At 40.3% G+C, this 22,474-nt stretch overlaps 1 protein-coding gene across 1 annotated transcript in view; it reads right to left on the reverse strand.

Moving 5' to 3' along the window:
- Positions 1-17,388, reverse strand: part of fam204a (family with sequence similarity 204 member A) — a 36,109-nt gene extending 18,721 nt beyond the window's left edge. The window contains exons 1-5 of the mRNA XM_029753205.1: positions 16,950-17,388; positions 16,444-16,534; positions 15,926-15,968; positions 15,410-15,512; positions 3,040-3,129 (exon numbers count right to left, since the gene is read on the reverse strand). Of these exons, the coding sequence (XP_029609065.1) occupies positions 3,040-3,129; positions 15,410-15,512; positions 15,926-15,968; positions 16,444-16,534; positions 16,950-17,207 (585 nt within the window). The 5' untranslated portion in view covers positions 17,208-17,388. The remainder of the gene's footprint in view (positions 1-3,039; positions 3,130-15,409; positions 15,513-15,925; positions 15,969-16,443; positions 16,535-16,949) is intronic.
- Between the last annotated feature and the right edge of the window lie 5,086 nt (positions 17,389-22,474).

Below are 22,474 nucleotides of genomic sequence, written 5' to 3' on the forward strand. Positions count from 1 at the left end.
AATTTCCCTCATTTAAAATGCAAATCAATTTATAACATTTTTGACATGCTTTTTTCTGGATGTTTTTGTTGTTATGCTGTCTCTCACTGTTCAAATAAACCTACCATTAAAATTATAGACTGATCATTTCTTTGTCAGTGGGCAAATGTACAAAATCAGCAGGGGATCAAATACTTTTTTCCCTCACTGTATGGAGCTGTTTAAAGGGCAAATCCACAAATGAAACATTAACAAAACGGTAGCCCTGCCTCTGTTTTGGTAAAAAGCTGAGGGATGGGCCTGGAGAAATGTAACTACTCTCAGAATAATAGACAGAGCTGTGGACGCAAGGACTGACCATCCATTATATATATATATATATATTTTTTTTTTTGTTTTAACCATGTTATGAGGCTATACAGTGTTCGTTTACATTTACAATATTTAAAACATTGGAGTAAAACAAGCCTATATTTTGGCTTCCCATGGAGTGTGACAGTTGAACTAAGCACATGAGGAATTTATAAGTTATATTCTTCAAGAATCAATGGATATATACACTACCAGTCAAACGTTTGGACACCTACTCATTCAAGGGTTTTTCTTAATTTTACTATTTTCTGCATTGTAGAATAATAGTGAAGACATCAAAACTATGACATAACACATATTGAATCATGTAGTAACCATGACGAAGGGAGTAGTACACAGCGTTGTACGAGATCTTCAGTTTCTTGGCAATTTCTCGCATGGAATAGCCTTCATTTCTCAGAACACGAATAGACTGAGTTTCAGAAGAAAGCTCTTCATTTCTGGCCATTTTGAGCCTGTAATCAAACCCATAAATGCTGATGCTCCAGATACTCAACTAGTCTAAAGAAGGCCAGTTTTATTGCTTCTTTAATCAGAACCACAGTTTTCAGCTGTGCTAACACAATTGCAAAAGGGTTTTCTAATGATCAGTTCGCCTTTTAAAATGACAAACTTGGATTAGCTAACACAACATGCCATTCGAACACAGGAGTGATGGTTGCTGATAATGGGCCTCTGTAGATATTCCATTAAAAATCAGCCGTTTTAAGCTACAATAGTCATTTACAACATTAACAATGTCTACACTGTATTTCTGATCAATTTGATGTTATTTTAATGGATAAACATTTTTTTGCTTTTCATTCAAAAACAAGGACATTTCTAAGTGATCCCAAACTTTTGAACAGTAGCATATATTATTATATATACATTTATAAATCCAAAAATGGATGTAGCAACTACAGATTAACCCTTTAAGTCTATCAAACTTGAGCATGTGTCCATTAGGCCTATGGATTTTGTTTTATTAGTATCAATTAGATTGAGCAATAAAAGCCCTACTTTTAATTCATAGGCTTGGATCCACACTATACAGCTGTTGCAAGAGCGCATTTTCACTGGCTGTCTGTTGGTTACAAAAACAATGATTGATAGGCAGCTTAAACTTCTTGAATTCAACCATTATTGGGTTCAAATACACATTTAGATTTGTGAACAACCGTCCGCAACAACCACAATCCGTAAGGCACAAATAGCTAAATGAGAGAGCAGCAGTGTGATTCACATCAATGCGCTATGTAGATATCAATAATAAGTGATCGCCGTAGACTATACCACTGCTGTCATCCTTACCTCCAAGCGTTTATTAAAATTGGATAATCTTTGGATGCCGACAACAGGCACACTCCTCCTTTGGCCGTCTCTCCTTCCAGTTCTCTGCTGCCAATGACTGGAACGAACTACAAAAATCTCTGAAACTGGAAACACTTATCTCCCTCACTAGCTTTAAGCACCAGCTGTCAGAGCAGCTCACAGATGACTGCACATGTACATAGCCCATCTATAATTTAGCCCAAACAACTACCTCTTCCCCTACTGTATTTATTTATTTTGCTCCTTTGCACCCCATTATTTCTATTTCTACTTTGCACTTTCTTCCACTACAAATCTACCATTCCAGTGTTTTACTTGCTATATTGTATTTACTTTGCCACCATGGCCTTTTTTGCCTTTACTTCCCTTATCTCACCTCATTTGCTCACATTGTATATAGACTTATTATTCTACTGTATTATTGACTGTATGTTTGTTTTACTCCATGTGTAACTCTGTTGTTGTATGTGTCAAACTGCTTTGCTTTATCTTGGCCAGGTCGCAATTGTAAATGAGAACTTGTTCTCAACTTGCCTACCTGGTTAAATAAAGGTAAAATAAAAATAAAAAATAAAATAAACACGGTTGGCTTGGACTGCAACCTACAAAAGCCTATTCCTGTTCTTTTCCCACAATCCATCAAACACATTTGGTGTGTCATCATAGTGGTCTCTGACTTGCGGTCAGATTCGCTCAGGCGGAACAAACTTAAACTTGCGCCTTTTTTCAACGCTGATTTAAATGTCATTGAGAAAACAGAGAAGTGTCAAAGATTTTTTTCCCCCAAACATCCTTTCTGAATTCTAAAGTAATCCTCAAAGTAATCATCTAGTTTTTCAAAAGTATCATTAATATCAGTGCTTCTATAAGAGCATCACATCTCTCACTTAATACAATTCAAGTTGTGACAATTGAACATACTGTAATCGCCAACTATGAAAAGTAGTAGCGGTGTCTTCTTAAGCGCAATTATGGGTGTGCGGGCAACTTTTTCTGCTAAATTAGCTTCAAACCGCTTGATCCCCGATGCCTGCCAAGACGAGTGGTTTCGAAACTGCAGGCAGTGCATTTAGGGACGTGTGCACTTCAAAGGTATGAAACTCACACCTTGAGAATGTTTTAACAGTTGGCTTGAAAGCAATGTAGCCCTTCATTAAAAAGCTGAGCCAAAAGTGCTTTTGACACTGCCGAACTCCAAAACTAAGGGGGAGGGCTTTCCATTAACTCAATGGGAAAGGGCTGCAGGACTTCTCAATTGCGGGTGCCTGTGTGTGTTTTTGTTCCCCTATGTCTTGGCAGGAAGAAATGGCCACAGATCCATTAGTTCAATTTGTCACAGCAGGAGCGCCCCATAGATCTCTTATCGGTACATACCTCTCGAGTGGCGAGTCTGTCGCTCATCTCCTCCGCCTTCCCAAAGTCCCCTTCAGCGATGGCGCTCTCTATGCTCTTTTCTAAGCTGGACTGGAGAGAAGGGGAAAATGTAGTGATTTTAGAAATAGAAAAGGGGGAGAAAAAAATCAAAGAGTAACTTCAAAAGTCCCCTGGGCCTTATTTTTAATATGATTGCTATTACTACAAATATGTAGATTTTCCTTCACAAATGAAAACCTTTTTGATTGGATATTAGTGGGGAAATCTTCAAAAATTCTACTGGAGATTACCAAACATAAATGTGACTCTTTAATTACACATTTCCATTACAGGCTGGAGCAGAGGAGGGAGCAAAGATGCCCCTGGTTACTGACGGCAGGGGTGGGTCTCCAAAAAAAGGAGACTATCCGAAGAAGTAGAGTTAAGATCATTTTTTCAATAATTTCACAGAACACATGAAAGCAAGATGTTGTCATTTTAAATTAGGGGAGCCCTCTCGGAAGCATCTTCATATGAATGATTCAAGGACTCAAGTTGTTTATAGACGCACACTCATCCCTCAAATTAATTTGGACAAAGACAGCAAGCTGAGTCTAATAATGATATGGCAATATAGTAATAATTACAGAAAAACAAATAAGAAATCTACCTCTACTACTACCACAACTGTACATTGGTCAATTTGCTGGCAATGTTCAAAATAAAATATTTTGTAAATGGGATTTCAATGTGACATTGGGATCAACATTTGAAAATGGTTAAAACATTTTCTTTTAAATGCAGTTCCACATGTGTCCTTACAGGAATAAAAGTGAATATGCCAAATTGGCAAATCACTTTGCCTAACAACATCATAGATCTAGGACTAGCAGTTATATCCTTTAAAATTGCAGGAGTAGGGTAATATGGACACTAAAATGTATTTGTCATGTCATTTCATAACCTGATCACCAGTTCATATTGTGAATAAGCCCTCCAGGCTACTATTTGTCATTCTAGGTAACACTTCCCTTGACACCCAGCGCCATGACACGGTCAAAACCATGTCATAATACGTCATAACAGCTGACATAACATGGTCATAACACTGTCGTGACACATATTTAGACCTGTTGTGAAAAATATGGCTGGTTATGACAGTGTCAAAACCCACAAAACCTACCACACAAGGCAAAACATTCCATTACACCATAAACACACTGTTGACAAGTAGTCCATGTTATATTAAACTGTCTGAAATGTACCATATTAAATTATCATTGTAATTGCGCACACATTGATGTCAGACATGCAACTAGCCCAATCAAATTGGAACGAACTACAAAAATCTCTAAAACTGGAAACACTTATCTCCCTCACTAGCTTGAAGCACCAGCTGTCAGAGCAGCTCACAGATTACTGCACCTGTACATAGCCCATCTATAATTTAGCCCAAACAACTACCACTTCCCCTACTGTATGTATGTATTTATTTATTTATTTAGCTCCTTTGCACCCCATTATTTCTATTTCTACTTTGCACTTTCTTCCACTGCAAATCTACCATTCCAGTGTTTTACTTGCTATATTGTATTTACCTCGCCACCATGGCCTTTTTTGCCTTTACCTCCCTTATCTCACCTCATTTGCTCTCTTTGTATATAGACTTATTTTTCTATTATATTATTGACTGTATGTTTGTTTTACTCCATGTGTAACTCTGTGTTGTTGTATGTGTCAAACTGCTTTGCTTTATCTTGGCCAGGTCGCAATTGTAAATGAGAACTTGTTCTCAACTTGCCTACCTGGTTAAATAAAGGTTATTTTTTATTTTTTTATCTAACTTTATTTGTCAAATGCGCCGAATACAACAAGTGTAGACCTTACCGTGAAATGCTTACTTACAAGCCCTTAACTTCTTATGGATGGTGGCAGTATTGAGTAGCTTGGATGACTGACGTGCCCAGAGTAAACTGCCTGCTACTCACTCCCAGAAACTAAGATATGCATATTATTAGTAGATTTGGATAGAAAACACTCTGAAGTTTCTAAAACTGTTTGAATGATGTCTGTGAGTATAACAGAACTCATATGGCAGGCAAAACCTGAGAAAAATCCAACCAGGAAGTGGGAAATCTGAGGCTTGTAGTTTTTTCAAGTGATTGCCTATTGCCTATACAGTGACTTAGGGTTCATTTTGCACTTCCTAAGGCTTCCACTAGATGTCAACAGTCTTTAGAACGTTGTTTCAGGCTTTTACTGTGAGCAGAGAGCAAACGAGAAGGCCTGGAGTCAGATGACTGAGAGAATTGCATGAGTTCAGTGGCGCGCATTCACGTGAGAGGTAGCTGTGTTCCATTACATTTTTGAAGACATTGGAATCGTCCGGTTGGAATATTATTGAAGATTTATGTTTAAAAGGCCCTAAAAATTTATGCTATACATCGTTTGACATGTTTCTACGAACGTAAATATAACTTTTTTTACTTTTCGTCGTGGAATTTTCAGCGCGCTTCCTTCAGATTTCAAAAAAGCTTCACGGGGTAAGCACACTTTGCTTACTGAACTCGCTAACTAAAAGGAGGTATTTGGACATAAATTATGGACTTTATTGAACAAAACAACATTTATTGTGGACCTGGGATTCCTGGGAGTGCATTCTGATGAAGATCATCAAAGGTAAGTGAATATTTATAATGCTATTTATGACTGTTGTTGACTACAACATGGCGGATATATTGCTTGGCATGTTTTTGTGTCTGAGCGCCGTACTCAGATTATTGATTTTTCGAAATCTGACACAGCGGTTGCATTAAGGAGAAGTGTATCTAAAGTTCCATGTATAACACTTGTATTTTCATGAACATTTATGATGAGTATTTCTGTAAATTGATGTGGCTCTCTGCAAAATCACCGGATATTTTGGAAAATGGCGGGTATCTGTATTGCCTGATGTTTTCTGAGCACCGTACTCAAAAAATTAAAAATTAAAAAAAGCAAAGTGTGCTTTCCCCGTGAAGCTTTTTTTAAATCTGTCACAGCGGTTGCATTAAGGAGATGTTTATCTATAATTCTTTGAAAAACAGTTTAATATTTTTTTTGAATAACAGTTTAATATTTTCTCAACGTTTATGATGAGTATTTCTATAAATTGATGTGCTCATTCACCGGAAGTTTTTGGAGGAAAAACATTTCTGAACATTACGGGCCAATGTAAAATGGGGTTTTTGGATATAAATATGAACTTTATCGAGCAAAACATACATGTATTGTGTAACATGAAGTCCTATGAGTGCCATCTGAAGAAGATCATCAAAGGTTAGTGCTTAATTTTAGCTGTATTTCTGTTTTTTGTGACGCCTCTCCTTGCTTGGAAAATGGCTGTGTGGTTTTTCTTGTCAAGGGTGATGTGCTAACATAATCTAATGCTATGCTTTTGCCGTAAAGCATTTTTTAAATCGGACAATGTGGTTGGATTAACCAGAATGTTATCTTTAAAATGGGATACAATAGTTGTATGTTTGAGAAATTTAAATTATAAGATTTTTGTCGTTTTGAATTTGGCGCCCTGCAATTTCACTGGCTGTTGAATAGTGTGTCCCGCAGGTGGGACGGTCACGTCCCACATACCCAAGAGAGGTTAATCGGAATGGCCGATTTAATTAGGGCCGATTTCAAGTTTTCATAACAATCGGTAAATCGGTGTTTTTGGCCACCGATTTGCCAATTAAAAAAAAAAAGTAATCTTTTTTTTTACACCTTTATTTAACTAGGCAAGTCAGATTAAAAACACATTCTTATTTTTAATGACGGCCTAGGAACGGGGGTTAACCTCTATGGACTAGGTGGGACGCTTGCGTCCCACCTACTCAACAGCCAGTGGAATCCTGTCGCGCGATATTCAAATACCTTAGAAATGCTATTACTTCAATTTCTCAAACATATTACTATTTTACACCATTTTAAAGACAAGACTCTCGTTAATCTAACCACACTGTCTGATTTCAAAAAGGCTTTACAACGAAAGCAAAACATTAGATTGTCAGCAGAGTACCCAGCCAGAAATAATCAGACACCCATTTTTCAAGCTAGCATATAATGTCACATAAACCCAAACCACAGCTAAATGCAGCACTAGCCTTTGATGATCTTCATCAGATGACACACCTAGGACATTATGTTATACAATACATGCATGTTTTGTTCAATCAAGTTCATATTTATATCAAAAACCAGCTTTTTAGATTAGCATGTGACTAGCATGTGACTAGCATTCCCACCGAAAACTTCCGGTAAATTTACTAAATTACTCACTATAAACGTTCACAAAAAACATAATTATTTTAAGAATTATAGATACAGAACTCCTATATGCACTCGCTATGTCCGATTTTAAAATAGCTTTTCGGTGAAAGCACATTTTGCAATATTCTAAGTAGATAGCCCGGCATCACCGGCTATTTAGACACCCACCAAGTTTAGCCCTCACCAAAGTCAGATTTACTATAAGAAAAATGTTATTACCTTTGCTGTTCTTCGTCAGAATGCACTCCCAGGACTTCTACTTCAATAACAAATGTTGGTTTGGTCCCAAATAATCCATAGTTATATCCAAATAGCGGCGTTTTGTTCGTGCGTTCAAGACACTATCCGAAGGGTAAATAAGGGTTACGCGCCCGATGCATTTTGTGACAAAAAAATTCTAAATATTCCATTACCGTACTTCGAAGCATGTCAACCGCTGTTTAAAATCCATTTTTATGCCATTTTTCTCGTAAAAAAGCGATAATATTCCGACCGGGAGTGGTTGTTTTCGTTCAAAGAGAGAGAAAGTAAACATGGAGTCGACTCGGGTACGCGCCTCCAGTATCATTGTTCTCAGATCGACCACTTACAAAATGCGCTAATGTTTTTCAGCCAGGGCCTGCAAAGCCCCCATTCAGCTTTCTGGCGCCTTCTGAGAGCCTATGGGAGCGTTAGAAAATGTCACGTCATGCCAGAGATCCCCTGTTTTGGTTAGAGATGATCAAGAAGGCCATGAAATGGTCAGAGAGAGTGCTTCCTGTTTGGAATCTTCTCAGGTGTTGGCCTGCCAAATGAGTTCTGTTATACTCACAGACACCATTCAAACAGTTTTAGAAACTTTAGGGTGTTTTCTATCCAAATCAAACAATTATATGCATATTCTAGTTACTGGGCAGGAGTAGTAACCAGATTAAATCGGGTACGTTTTTTATCCGGCCGTGCAAATACTGCCCCCTAGCCCCAACAGGTTAACTGCCTTGTTCAGGGGGGGATTCGTTTTTGCAACCTTCTGGTTACTAGTCCAACGCTCTAACCACCTGCCTTACATTGCACTCCACGAGGAGCCTGCATGGCAGGCTGACTATCTGTTACGCGAGGGCAGCAAGAAGCCAAGGTAAGTTGCTAGCTAGCATTAAACTTATCTTATAAAAAAACTATCAATCTTAACATAATCACTAGTTAACTACACATGGTTGATGATATTACTAGTTTATCTAACGTGTCCTGCGTTGCATATAATCGATGCGGTGCCTGTTAATTTATCATCGAATCACAGCCTACTTCGACAAACGGGTGATGATTTAACAAGCGCATTTGCGAAAAAAGCACTGTCGTTGCACCAATGTACCTAACCATAAACATCAATGCCTTTCTTTAAAATCAATACACAAGTATATATTTTTAAACCTGCATATTTAGTTAATATTGCCTGCTAACATGAAATTGTGTCACTGCTCTTGCGTTCATTGCCTGGCTCGTTGCGAACTAATCTGCCAGAATTTTACGTAATTATGACATACCATTGAAAGTTGTGCAATGTAACAGGAATATTTATACTTAGGGATGCCACGCGTTAGATAAAATACGGACCAGTTCCGTATTTCACTGAAAGAAAAAAAAAGTTTTGTTCTCGAGATAGTTTCCGGATTCGACCATATTAATGACCTAAGGCTCGTATTTCTGTGTGTTTATTATATTATAATTAAGTCTATGATTTGATTGAGCGGTGGTAGGCACCAGCAGGCTCGTAAGCATTCATTCAAACAGCACTTTTGTGCGTTTTGCCAGCAGCTCTTCGCAATGCATTGCGCTGTTTATGACTTCAAGCCTGTCAACTCCCAAGATTACGCTGGTGTAACCGATGTGAAATGGCTAGCTAGTTAGCGGGTGCGCGCTAATAGCGTTTCAAACGTCACTCGCTCTGAGACTTGGAGTAGTTGTTCCCCTTGCTCTACATGGGTAACGCTGCTTCAAGGGTGGCTGTTGTCGATGTGTTCCTGGTTCAAGCCCAGGTAGGAGCGAGGAGAGGGACGGAAGCTATACTGTTACAATGGCAATACTAAAGTGCCTATAAGAACATCCAATAGTCAAAGGTATATGAAATACAAATCGTATAGAGAGAAATAGTCCTATAATTCCTATAATAACTACAACCTAAAACTTCTTACCTGGGAATATTGAAGACTCATGTTAAAAGGAACCACCAGCTTTCATATGTTCCCATGTTCTGAGCAAGGCACTTAAACGTTAGCTTTCTTACATGGCACATATTGCACTTTTACTTTCTTCTCCAACACTTTGGTTTTGCATTATTTAAACCAAATTGAACATGTTTCATTATTTATTTGAGGCTAAATGGATTTTATTGATGTATTATATTAAGTTCAAATAAGTTAATTCAGTATTGTTGTAATTGTCATTATTACAACAAAAAAAAGAAGTGTTATTTTTTGGTTCTCCAATAATCGGTATCGGGGTTGAAAAATCATAATCGGTCGACCTCTAACCACAACAGTCACGGGCTTCATCAATAAGTGCATAGACGATGTCGTCCCCACAGTGACTATAAGAACGTATCTAAACCAAAAACCATGGATTACAGGCAATATCTGCGCTGGACTAAAGAACAAACGGCTTACAAGGAACGGGACACGGACACATACAAGAAAGCCCAATACAACCTCCGACGAGACATTAAACATGCGAAAGGACAATATAGGAAGAAGGTGGAATCCTATTACACCAGTTCCGACGCTCGTCGTATGTGTCAGGGCTTGCAGACGATAACGCATTACAAAAGGGAAACCCAGCCATGAGTTGCCCTGCGATACAGAACTACCAAACGAGCTAAATGCCTTATGCTCAATTCGAAGAAATTAACACTGTTACTTGAGTGAAAGCCCCTGTTGTTAAGGATGACTGTGTGATCTAGCTCTCTGTGGCCGACTTGAGCAAAACATTTAAACAGGTTAACAAATCACAAGGCTGCTGGGCTAGATGGAACAACAGGGCACGTTGTCAAAGCATGCGCAGACCAGCTGGCAAGTGTCTTCACAGACATTTTCAATCTATCCTTGTCCCACTCTGTAATCCCAAAATGTTTCAAGCTGACCACGATTGTCCCTCTTCCCAAGAGCTCCAAGGTAACCTGCCTAAATGGCTAGCGCCCTGTAGCACTCGCGTCTGTAACTATGAAGTGCTTTGAAAAGGCTGGTCACGACACACATCAATACCATCGTTCAAGACCCCCCAAACCCACTCCAATTCGCATTCTGCCCCAACAGATCCACAGATGACGCAATCTAATGCACTTCACACTACCCTCTCCCACCTGGACAAGAGGGGAAATAACTGAGAATATTGTTCAGACTACTGCTCAGCGATCAACACCATAGTCCCCTCCAAGCTCGAGACCCTGGGACTGAACCCCTCCATCTGGATCCTGGACTTTCTGACGGGCCGGCCCCAGGTGGTGACGTTAGGCAACAACACCTCCGCCACGCTGACCCTCAAGATGGGGGCCCCTCAGGGGTGTGTGCTTAGTCCCCTCCTGTACTACCTGTTCACCCACGACCAACACCACCATCAAGTCTGCTGACGATACGACGGCGGTAGGCCTGAGGGAGTTGGTCTTAGCAGTGTGGTGACAGGACAACAACCCCTGCATCAACGTCAGTAAGACCAAGGAGCTGATTGTGGACTATAGGAGAAAAGAGGAGGGCACGACCCCATCCAGATCGACGGGGCTGTTGTGAAGCAGGTCGAGAGCTTCAATTCCTTGGCGTACACATGACTAAATACCTAACATAGTCCACACACACCCACACAGAGGGTCGTAAAGAGGGTACGGCAGCATCTCTTCCCCCTAAGGAGGCTGAAAAGATTTGGCATGGGCTCTCGTATTCTCAAAAAGTTATACAGCTGCACCATTGAGAGCATCTTGACTGGCTACATCACCGCTTGGTATGGCAAATATATCGCCCTTGACCACAAAGTGCTACGGAGGGTGGTGCAGACAGCCCAGTACATCCCTGGGGCCGAGCTCCCAGCCGTCCCGGACCTCTATATCAGGCGGTGTCAGACACTCCAGCCACCCAAGCCATAGACTGTTCTCTTTTACCGTCCAGTAAACGGTACCGGAGCATCAGCTCTCGACCCAACAGGCCCAGGGACAGCTTCTACCCACAAGCCATAAGACTGCTAAAAAGCCAGACTGCTAAATAGTTAAGGTACCATTAATTGACTATCTGTACTGACCCTACGCACACTCACTATTTGACCTAGACAATTTGTGTGTATGTATTGTTATGTAGGATACATGTGCCTTTTTTAAATATGACGTAGTTGTGTCCTTGTCTATTAATGTTCTGTATTATGTAATGTTTCATGTGGACCCCAGGAAGAGTAGCTGCTGCTTTTGCAACAACTAATGGGGATCCTAAAAAATAACATTAGGCTATATAAACCAACCATATACACACTCGCACTACATTGACACTCCCACACACACAATCAAATCAAAGTTTATTTGTCGCGTGTGCCGAATGCAACAGGTGTAGACCTTACAGTGAAATGCTTACTTACAGGCCCTAACCAACAGTGGAATTATTAGGTGAACAATAGATAAGTAAAGAAATAAAAACAGTAAAAAGACAGTGAGAAATAACAGTAACGAGGCTATATACAGTAGCGAGGCTATATACAGTAGCGAGGTTACATACAGGCACCGGTTAGTCGGGCTAATTGAGATAGTATGTACATGTAGGTATGGTTAAAGTGACTATGCATATATGATAAACAGAAAGTAACAGTAGCGTAAGAGGGGTTGGCGTGTGGTGGGACACAATGCAGATAGTCCGGGTAGCCAATGTGTGGGGGCACCGGTTAGTCGGGCTAATTGAGGTAGTATGTGCACGAATGTATAGTTAAAGTGACTATGCATATATGATAAACAGAGAGTAGCAGCAGCGTAAAATGGGGTGGGGGGGCGGGACAATGCAAATAGTCCGGGTAGCCATTTGATTACCTGTTCAGGAGTCTTATGGCTTGGGGGTAAAAGCTGTTGAGAAGCCTTTTGGTCCTAGACTTGGTGTTCCGGTATCGCTTGCCATGCGGTAGTGGAGAGAAGAGTTTATGACTGGGGTGGCTGGGGTTTTTGAAAATTTTTAGGACCTTCCTCTGATAATGTTGAGGGATAGGTTGTTATTCTGGCACCACTCCACCAGGGCTCTCACCTCCTCCCTGTAGGCTGTCTCACCGTTGTTGGTAATCAGGCCTACCACTGTTGTGTCATCAGAAAACTTGATGATTGAGTTGGAGACGTGCGTAGCCACAGTCATGGGTGAACAGGGAGTACTGGAGGGAGCTGAGCACGCACCACTGTGGGGCCCCCGTGTTGAATATAAGCGTGGCAGAGGTGTTGTTGCCTACCCTTACCATCTGGGGTCAGCCCATCAGGAAGTCAAGGACCCAGGGGCTCAGACCCAGGGCCCTGAGCTTAGTGATGAGCTTGGAGGACACTATGGTATTGAACGCTGAGGTAGTCCTCTTGTCCAGGTGGGATAGGGAAATGTGCACTGTAATGTTGATTGGGTTTGGAAGTGTGCAGTGTAATGGTGATTGCGTCATCCGTGGATCTGTTGGGGCAGTATGCAAATTGTGGTGAGTCTAGGGTCGGGTAAGGTGATATGGTCTAACTATCCTCTCAACGTACTTCATGATGACAGAAGTGAGTGCTACGGGGCACTGCTCATTAAGATCAGTTACCTTCGCTTTCTTGGGTACAGGAATAATGGTGGGCATATTGAAGCAAGAGGGGACAACAGACTGGCATAGGGAGAGATTGAATATGTCCGTAAACACTACAGCCAGCTGGTCTGCACACGTCAGAGGACGCGGCTTGGCATGCCGTCTGGATCGGCAGCCTTGCGAAGGTTAAGACGCTTGAATGTCTTACTCATGTCGGTCACGGAGATCAGGAGCACACAGTCTTCGTGAGCGGCGGGGGCCCACGTCAGCGGCTAAAGTGTTGTTTTCCTCGAAGCGGGCGAAGAAGATGCTTAGCTTGTCCAGGAGTGAGGCATTGGTGTCTGCGACATGGCTAGCTTTCCCTTTATTTATTTATTTCTTTACCCCTTTTCGTGGTATCCAATTGGTAGTTACAGTCTTGTTCCATCGCTGCAACTCCCGTACGTACTCGGGACTGGTGAAGGTCGAGAGCCGTACGTCCTCAAAAACACAACCCTGCCAAGCCGCACTGCTTATTGACACAATGCCCGCTTAATCCGGAAGCCAGCTGCACCAATGTGTCGGAGGAAACACCATACACCTGGCGACCATGTCAACGTGCACTGCGCCCGGGCCCGCCACAGGAGTCGCTAGTGCGCGATGGGACAAGTAAATCCCTGCCGGCCAAACCCTCCCCTAACCCGGACGACGCTGGGCCAATTGTGCGCCGCCCCATGGGTCTCCCGGTCTTGGCCGGCTGCGACAGAGCCTGGACTTGAACCAGGATCTTTAGTGGCACTGCGATGCTTTAGACCACTGCGCCACTCGGGAGGCCTCACGTTCCCTTTATAATCCATGATTGTCTGGAGTCTCTGCCACATGCTTCTTGTGTCTGAGCCGTTGAATTGCGACTCCACTTTGTCCCTGTAATGTGGTTTTGCCTCTTTGATTGCCTTACGTTGGTTGGATTAGTTTTAATCATCACAGTAGGAACAACATCCTCTATGGACTTTCTGATGAACCAAGTCACAGAGTCAGTGTGTCGACACCATTCACTGAGGCAACCCGGAACATTTCCCTGCCCACGTGATCAAAACAGTCCTGAAGCATAGATTCCGATTGGTCAGACCAGCATGAATTTGATTGAACATAGCTATGTTCCCCCCTATATCTTAATGTACTCACATGAAATTGCTTTGCAGATTATTATCAATGACTTATTAACAGCTGTAACAAGTTGTCCACCGCAGGAAATTGTCACTGGTACCGTAGTTTATAGAAAGACCCAAATAGATTCTAAATGTCTAGTGTGTAATTAACTTAGGCCTAACATTTTTTTTATGTAATGTCAATATGTAAATGACATTGATCACTAATGAGAATGTTTGAAAATGGAGGAGCAAGGCCTTCTCGTTATGTTGACTTCACAAGTTCTGTTTAATTTAGCTTCGTGTTAAATATATCTTGTCCATTCAAAGTAGACTGTTTTTGCTGCAAAAACAGAGCAAAAACTAAATTTGATGGTACTTTCAGATAAACAGAATTTCAGATAAACGGAATTTAAATAACACACAAATAAGCATTACGAGAACTTCCAATTGAATTAGGACAAATTATATATATATATATATATATATTGCTTGCACAACAATTTACATATCAAAATATGTATGTCTCTTTCTTGTTCTATTACACCAGATTTATCAAGTACACAGATGTATTTCTAAATGGATTAAAGTAAGAAATTAACTCATTTGTCCAAGAGTTTCTTATTAGGGTTATTATTAGGACACACACACAACAGCTATTCACATGCGCTTTCCTTCACAAAGACGCAAGGCTGAGAGACACTAAAACAAAAGCAGGCGAGTGTCTGATGCCATTTTCTATACACCTTTTCATCAAAATGTAGGCTAGTGCTATGTAGGCTAGATCCATAGGTCTGACAATTAGCTTCTCACACTTTGAATAGCCTATGTTATTGTGCATGTACTGAGTGCACTCGGAGCTTTCCACATACAGTAACACGGTGAGCTGGAGCTGTCAGGTTTCTGTATAGACATTCAGTACAGACACTTCTCTCTAGAGCAAATCTACATCTTACTTTAATCTCAACCAAAAAAAGTGGAATGGAGAATCATCCCAATGTCAAGATTAAGGTAATCGCATCATTAAAATGTAACACAATCTTTTATATTTTACACAATGTCAGGTTTGAGTCTAGAAACCTCTTAAGCCGCCTGTCATATTTAATAAAACAATGAGAAGTTACACAGGCATGGATACAGAAAGACAGAACATGTTCAATGCTTTTGCCATAACTTGATGGCATTAGACACAGGCAGACTTTTTTTTTTACCTTGGGAGCAGGCTTGTAACAGGCAGGGGGTTGAAATCTATCATTGACGCCAAAGTACTGCGTCAGCCCATCCCAACGCTTGTCATGCTCTGCTTGAGGCTCTCTGGTGAAGAAAAAAAATGAGTGTTCATGTTTATTATCGGTTCAGGACAAGACTACAGCATATGTTAAGGCTATAAATGGGTGCTAAGTACCAATCACATTTTTGGAATGCCCGGGTAGAATAGGCTTTCAGTTAGGCCTACACCAACAACAAGGCTATGTCCCGATTCTCCACCCTTTTCCATAAGTGTGGACTTGGACACTCCCTGTCATGGATTTAAAGCATAGGATTGGTGTAGCCTAAGCATTGGCTGGAGGGAATTTCCATACAAGAAAGTGTGCAAGTTCAAATGCGCACTTTGGGAGAATGGTGGAAAATCGGGACAACGCCTTTGAAGACTCTTTAGTAGTTAGTGAAATACTGTATAGAACTATGTTTGAACAGATGTTGTGATACATTTAGGCCTACGTTACCTTTCATTGTTTGATTCCATGTTCTTAGTCCCTGATTCATCATCTGTTTAGTGACATGAAACAAAGAAATTAATATTGTAAACTCCAAAATCACCCAATTTTACAGTCCGTCGTATTGTGTCATAACTCATGACCTCAGAAATATTAACGTACACTGTGATCATATCCAAAACAGTGAAAAGAGGTAGACTGGCTGACTATTTCTTTCAGTGACATTCAATGAAATTGTATATTATTTAATTATGTTCCACTCAGATCCATTCCAGTTCAGCTTTTATAGGCAAAAGACTAACTCAATTATAATACCATTTTGAATTTAACAAGGACAAAGGACTTTAACAAAAACACTAACGTTAGGGTCATGAGACACTTAGAATTTGGACACGGGATGAACCCTCTTCTTTTCCCATTTCCATTATTTCTGGGATAGGTCAAGTAGGTTACATCTGACCAGGGCAAAGACGTCCTGGATCGTTATCTTTTCAGTGGCTGTGTGGTTACAAAGAAGTGCAATTGACCTTTCTTATGTCGTCGTCTTCCCCGCTGTCTTTTTTTGGGGAGCTTCATTGCCTTGATCTCATCTTTTTTCTTCTGTAGCTCTTTAAATCTCTAAAGAACATGAAGTGTAACCATTCATTTTAGCAACAACAATGTATGCAACAAAAGTATTTACCCGAATCATGAAAATCTCCCTTTCAACAGTTGATGAATTGTGTGTAATGTGTATATGGTAGAAGAACATACAATGTAGCTTTACAAAGATGAGTATCTTATCCACATTTGACTTGCTTTTGAAAGTGGCGCTGATCCTGGGAAACGGGAATACGTGGTATAGCTAAGCAATGCAGCCATTTTGTTATAACACGTTATTGTTTTCCATGCAGGTTTCATCATTCATGGACTGCCTATCCAAAATTAGTAGGGGATGCTATAGAGTATATAGGCAACATCGCTAACTAGCTAGCTAGCTAACGTTAGCTTGATATGCAACACCTGACTGGGAAGCATAACATGTGTGACATACTTGCCACTTCTCCTCGGAAACCCCGGGTAAGCAGTCCAACGACTTGTCATGTTCTATGACGGGCTGTGCATGAGAAGAACTTGTGTCTACAAGTGTCCCACAGTTTTCGTTAAGACCACGCGAAAGTCCAACTACACGACATTTGTTTGAGGCTAACGTTTTTTCTTGATTTGCAACTACACTTTGTCCTTGGTCGTCCTCATCATCTGAACTAATTTCTGCATCGCTCAGACCTTTCGGTAAAAGTCCGCTATACATCTTGAGAATGGCAAATCAACAGCAACTCGGGTTATAACGCGTTAGTCATAATCCAAAACAAACTGATATTTTTAAAAAATGCATCGAAAACTACTTGAAGCGTTGTAAACATTTTCACTTCCTGGTGGACATTGTGACTCTTGCAAAACAACTGCTCCGATTGGGAAAAACAATATAGTCTCTACCAATGAAAACTGTTCTATCTCTGCACTAAAGCCGATGGTTGCGTTTCAGGTCGTCTTTATTACAGTCGCGCTGCGCAGCTCAGATTATTGCTGAGATGTTGAACGATTGTCCCTCTTAGAGTTAACATAATTATAGAGAGATAACCACCATAAATGTGTTGGTATTCCATGATTAGTTTTAAAAGACCACAACCACCATAAATGTGTTGGTATTCCATGATTTTAAAAGACATATCCTATTGCTGCTATTGTATTTTTCAAAAGGTCGGTACATAAATTTTTTTTAAAGTAGTTTAGCAGATGCTCATATCCAAAGTGACTTACAGTTAGTGGATTCAAATTAAGATAGCAAGGTGGGACAACCACATATCACAGTCATAGGAAGTACATTTTTCCTCAAAATATCTGTCAGCAAAGTCAGAGCTAGTAAGGTGGAAAAAAGGAAAGTGCAAGTGTTAGGTCACAAAAGGCCTCATTTAAAAAAAATGTTTTATTGGGGTGGGGGTTCAGATGATAGGGTGAAGAGTTAGGGTTACAGATGTTTTCTGAAGATGGGCAGGGACTCTGCTGTCCTAGATTTAGGGGGAAGCTGGTTCCACCATTGGGGTGCCAGGACAGAGAAGAGCTTTGACTGGGCTGAGAGACCAGAGGTGGCAGAAAGGAGTGCTCGGGTTGGAGTGTAGGGTTTGACCATAGCCTGAAAGTAGGGAGGAAAGTTCCTCTTGCTGCTCCGTAGACAAGTACCATGGTCTTGTAGTGGATGCGAGCTTCAACTGGAAGCCAGTGGAGTGTGCGGAAGAGCAGGGTGACATGGGAGAACTTGGGAAGGTTGAACACAGGCGGGCTGCAGCTTTCTGGATAAGTTGCAGGGGTTTGATGGCACAAACGTGGAAGCCCTGCCAACAGCGAGTTGCAGGAGCCTACACTATGTTTAAGACACTAGGTTTATTCTATTCAGATTTTTGACTGTTTAACAAAAGCATAGGCTACACTCACTGGTTTGCCAATAATAACTATTTGGCTTTCCCGATCTAGAAATTCAGGTAAAAATAATTTAGATTCAGCCAACAGTATCACCAAGGAAGTTATACAGTGTTAGTAATTGTAGATAAGTGGATTGTTACAACTGGCAAGTAAATCTGTTATTTATGCCATGTTCTCAGGAAGATAAGTATTCTATTTTGTGACCAATGGTTCACAATTTATTCAAACAGCTGAAGGCATTGCATTATCATTAGAATGATTAGCATGCAAATCTTGTATAGCCCTTGGCATTGGCAAAGGAACATCTACCCTTAAATTGCTAATTCAGTAAATCACATCAGTCTTTTTTAGTTGCAAGTGATTGCCAAACCAATAATCTACATGAATTATGTCTATATGAAAAATGTTGCCTACGATGGAGTGTATATGCCTGTTTGTTTCAATTGTATGGAAGGATGTGGCTGACAACAATAAATGTGTGCATATTCTCTCTGGACTATATTGATTGGTAGACAGCGAACATTATTGTTTACAGATGTCCAAATATGCATAACAGGGTGAAAGTCACAACTAATGACCCAGGTCTTCCTTAAAGGTGACCCTCAATCAAAATAAAGGTGAATGACCAAGTAATCTCCTTGACCTCCCTGCGCCCTTTGTGGGAAATATTCTCTACTCTTCTTTAAATAGAAATGTAATATGCAAAATAAACCAGGGTGATAGAGCTTATGCTATCCTAGTATATTAAAATGTCATTCTGAAAATGTGAAATCTCTATGTTATCCCCTTAAATATGTTACCATTAGCTGCTATCACTCACTCAGAATTATTACCCATTGAATTACTTATGTGACAATGTGATGGAAAAAAGCAGGGTGAACTCTGAAGGTATACGAGGAACCACAAAGTCAGGGTAAATATTATTTAATAACATGGTGGCAGTAGAAGCTTGAATTATTTTGTATTGATTACCTGACTTTGTGTTCACAGTTGAATTATTGTCTCTCTGAGCTGTCTCTCTCTCTCCTTGGCATGTACTCCAGCTCATTATTTCCATAATTTCTTGGTAATTTGGAGTTGGCCGTTTTAAACTTGGAGTCTCTTATTAAGTTTTGGCCATGGTGGATAAGAGGCAGCAGTACTGTAAGTGCAGAGAGATAAACTAATCATCTTAAACCCCTAATTATTAGTATCTTAGTGTGACAGACTGTTTTTGCGAGCTCACCAAATTGAGCCTCAAATGAGGAAAGGCATATCTGTGGAAGTGGTAATAATTTTAAGTAATCTCGATCTGGCTTGGGGTGGCAGAATTCATTAGCGCAGATTAGCACTGTGTGTACAAAGTAAATGATATATCTAATAGCAAACGTGGAGGTCCAGGGATTCATCATTTCCTACCAAAGATGAGGGATGATGTTAAGAGGCGATTATATATATTTTAATATTCTGACTTACCCTATATGGATCCGTGTGTTCCGTTAGCCAGTCAGTTATACTTTATCACCTAACCTTTGACCTTCCACACATGGCAGTCAGCCACTTTGAACGTTGTATCTAAAAGGGAAAAATATGAGGCGCGAATCAGATTATGCAGTGTTATCCGACAGGGTATTAAGAAGAATTGTTTTCTGCAAGGATACGGAGTAAGCTAATTTTGTGTGTAAGGAGAAGGTTGTGGGAAAATTATAAGATTACAAAGAATAATTTGCTGATATAATTACACCAAAATTGGGTACACACAATCATCAAATACATGTATTGCTTGACCTGGGTTAGCCAGTGAAATAAATCTTCCTTCTATAGCCTTTGTTAATTTGTTTTTATCATCTCCAAGTGGTGTTTGTGCAGGCAGTTCAATTTGCATGTGTAATTCCACTGTGCAAATTGACAACAAGTAGATAATTCTAGGAAATAGGCTGGTTGCTGGCCCCAGCTATCTTCCCAAGCCTATTCATTTTGAGGAACCGCTGAGGCATGAAACTCATACATCAACTATTTCCTGACAACGCTCAGGCTTATTGTCCCCTAAAATGTCATTACAGACATTATTTATGAAGCTAATTCATTTATTAAACCATATTTACTCTGACGGAATTTGTCACATTTTATCCATATCCCACGCATAGCTTTTGAACAATGGTGTTTTTATGAGTAAAGTCAAATTTCACAAAGTTTTAATTCATCTTAATGGGTTCACACATGGCATTGTTAAAATATATAAACATGTAAATGGATCACGGTTTTCGAGAGACTGTTGATGAAAAGTCAGTGCAATCTAACGTCATCCTCAGAAAATATCATTATGTCGGTTCTCTGCTACTGTAGTCTGGTCTCAGATCTGTATATGCTGTAGCAAACTCCTCTGACTATGTTCGACAATGATATAGTTGAACAAGTTGGCTAAAAGCACATACCGATAAGGCCACCACATGCAAACTTGAGGGCACCATTGAATATAACATTGTTATGTTTGATGTGTAGCCCCTGGGAGTTGTTGTTGTGTTCCTTTTGACTCACCGTAGATGTTCTATGGGAGCCACTGTACCTTGGCTAAACAGCTGTTGTTATGCTCGTTCACGAATGTGAGGATCTTAGAGTTGTGGCTAATAAAATCCGAGCCGTTTCTAGAGAACTAAGTCTCATTCTTCATCCACCGGTCATTCCCACCATCTCTCTGCCTCCACCAGACTCGTTTCTGCTTCACCCAGGCGATCCTGTCATTCCCTGGGAGCAATGGAAAGGCTTGTTTGAAACGTACCTCACAATTATAGGACTGTTTTGTTTGCGGCTTGCGGTAACTCTCCATGGTTCTAAATCAATAGTTGTTTAGGTGTCCGAAAAGGGGTAGATCAGCTTTAATATTGCAGATAGATTGTAGCTTCCATCAATGTAATTGTCTGCATTGTCTGCATCACTTCCAATCCTCCATACATTTGTTTGCAAATATATACACTACCGGTCAAAAGTTTTAGAACACCTACTAATTCAAGGGTTTTTCTTTATTTTTACTATTTTCTACATTGTAGAGTAATAGTGAAGACATCAAACTAAAAAATAACACATGTAGTAACCAAAAAAGTGTTAAGCAAATCAAAATATAGTTTATATTTGAGATTCTTCAAATAGCCACCTTTAGCCTTTAGGTATTTTATTAGGATCCCCATTAGATGTTGCAAAAGCAGCAGCTACTTTTCTTAGGGTCCACACAAAACATGAAACATAATACAGAATGACATAATACAGAACATCAATAGACAAGAACAGCTCAAAGACAGAACAACATAAACATTTTTAAAAGGCACACGTAGCCTACATATCAATGCATACACACAAACTATCTAGGTCAAATAGGGGAGAGGCATTGTGCCACGAGGTGTTGGTTTATCTGTTCATTAAAACCAGGTTTCCTGTTTATTTGAGCATTATGAGATGGAAGAAAGTTCCATGCAATATGGTCTCTATATAATACTATACACTTTCTTGAATTTGTTCTGGATTTGGGGACTGTGAAAAGACCCCTGGTGGCATGTCTGGTGGGATAAGTGTGTGTGTCAGTGACTATGCAAAAATTGTTTTTTTTTAAAACACATTAATGTTTCTAATAAAAAGAAGAAGTGATGCATTCAGTCTCTCAACACTTAGCTAAGAGAGACTGGCATGCATATTATTTATATCAGCCTGTAATTGGTCTGTGTGTAGCTGGTGTGGAGGAGTCAGGCGCAGGACAGCAGATATGAGTAATTTACGTAATTTACTCAAGAAAACAACAAATACACCACAATGAACTAGCCCACAAAAACGGACCGTAAATACATACAAACAATTACTCACAAACAAACATGGGGGAACAGAGGGTTAAATAATGAACAAGTAATTGGGGGATTGAAACCAGGTGTGTAAAACGGATCGGCTTTGGCTAGAAGGCCGGTGACGTCGACCGCCGAACGCCGCCCGAACAAGGAGAGGGACCGACTTCGGCGGAAGTCGTGACACAGCCCTCTGATTAGAATTAAAAGCAAAACATGCCGCTCTGTTTTGGGACAGCTGCAGCTTAACTAGGTCTTCCCTTGCAGCATTGGACCACACGACTGGACAATA

The sequence above is a fragment of the Salmo trutta genome, chromosome 5 (genome assembly GCF_901001165.1).
Source record: "Salmo trutta chromosome 5, fSalTru1.1, whole genome shotgun sequence".
NCBI lineage: Eukaryota > Metazoa > Chordata > Actinopteri > Salmoniformes > Salmonidae > Salmo > Salmo trutta.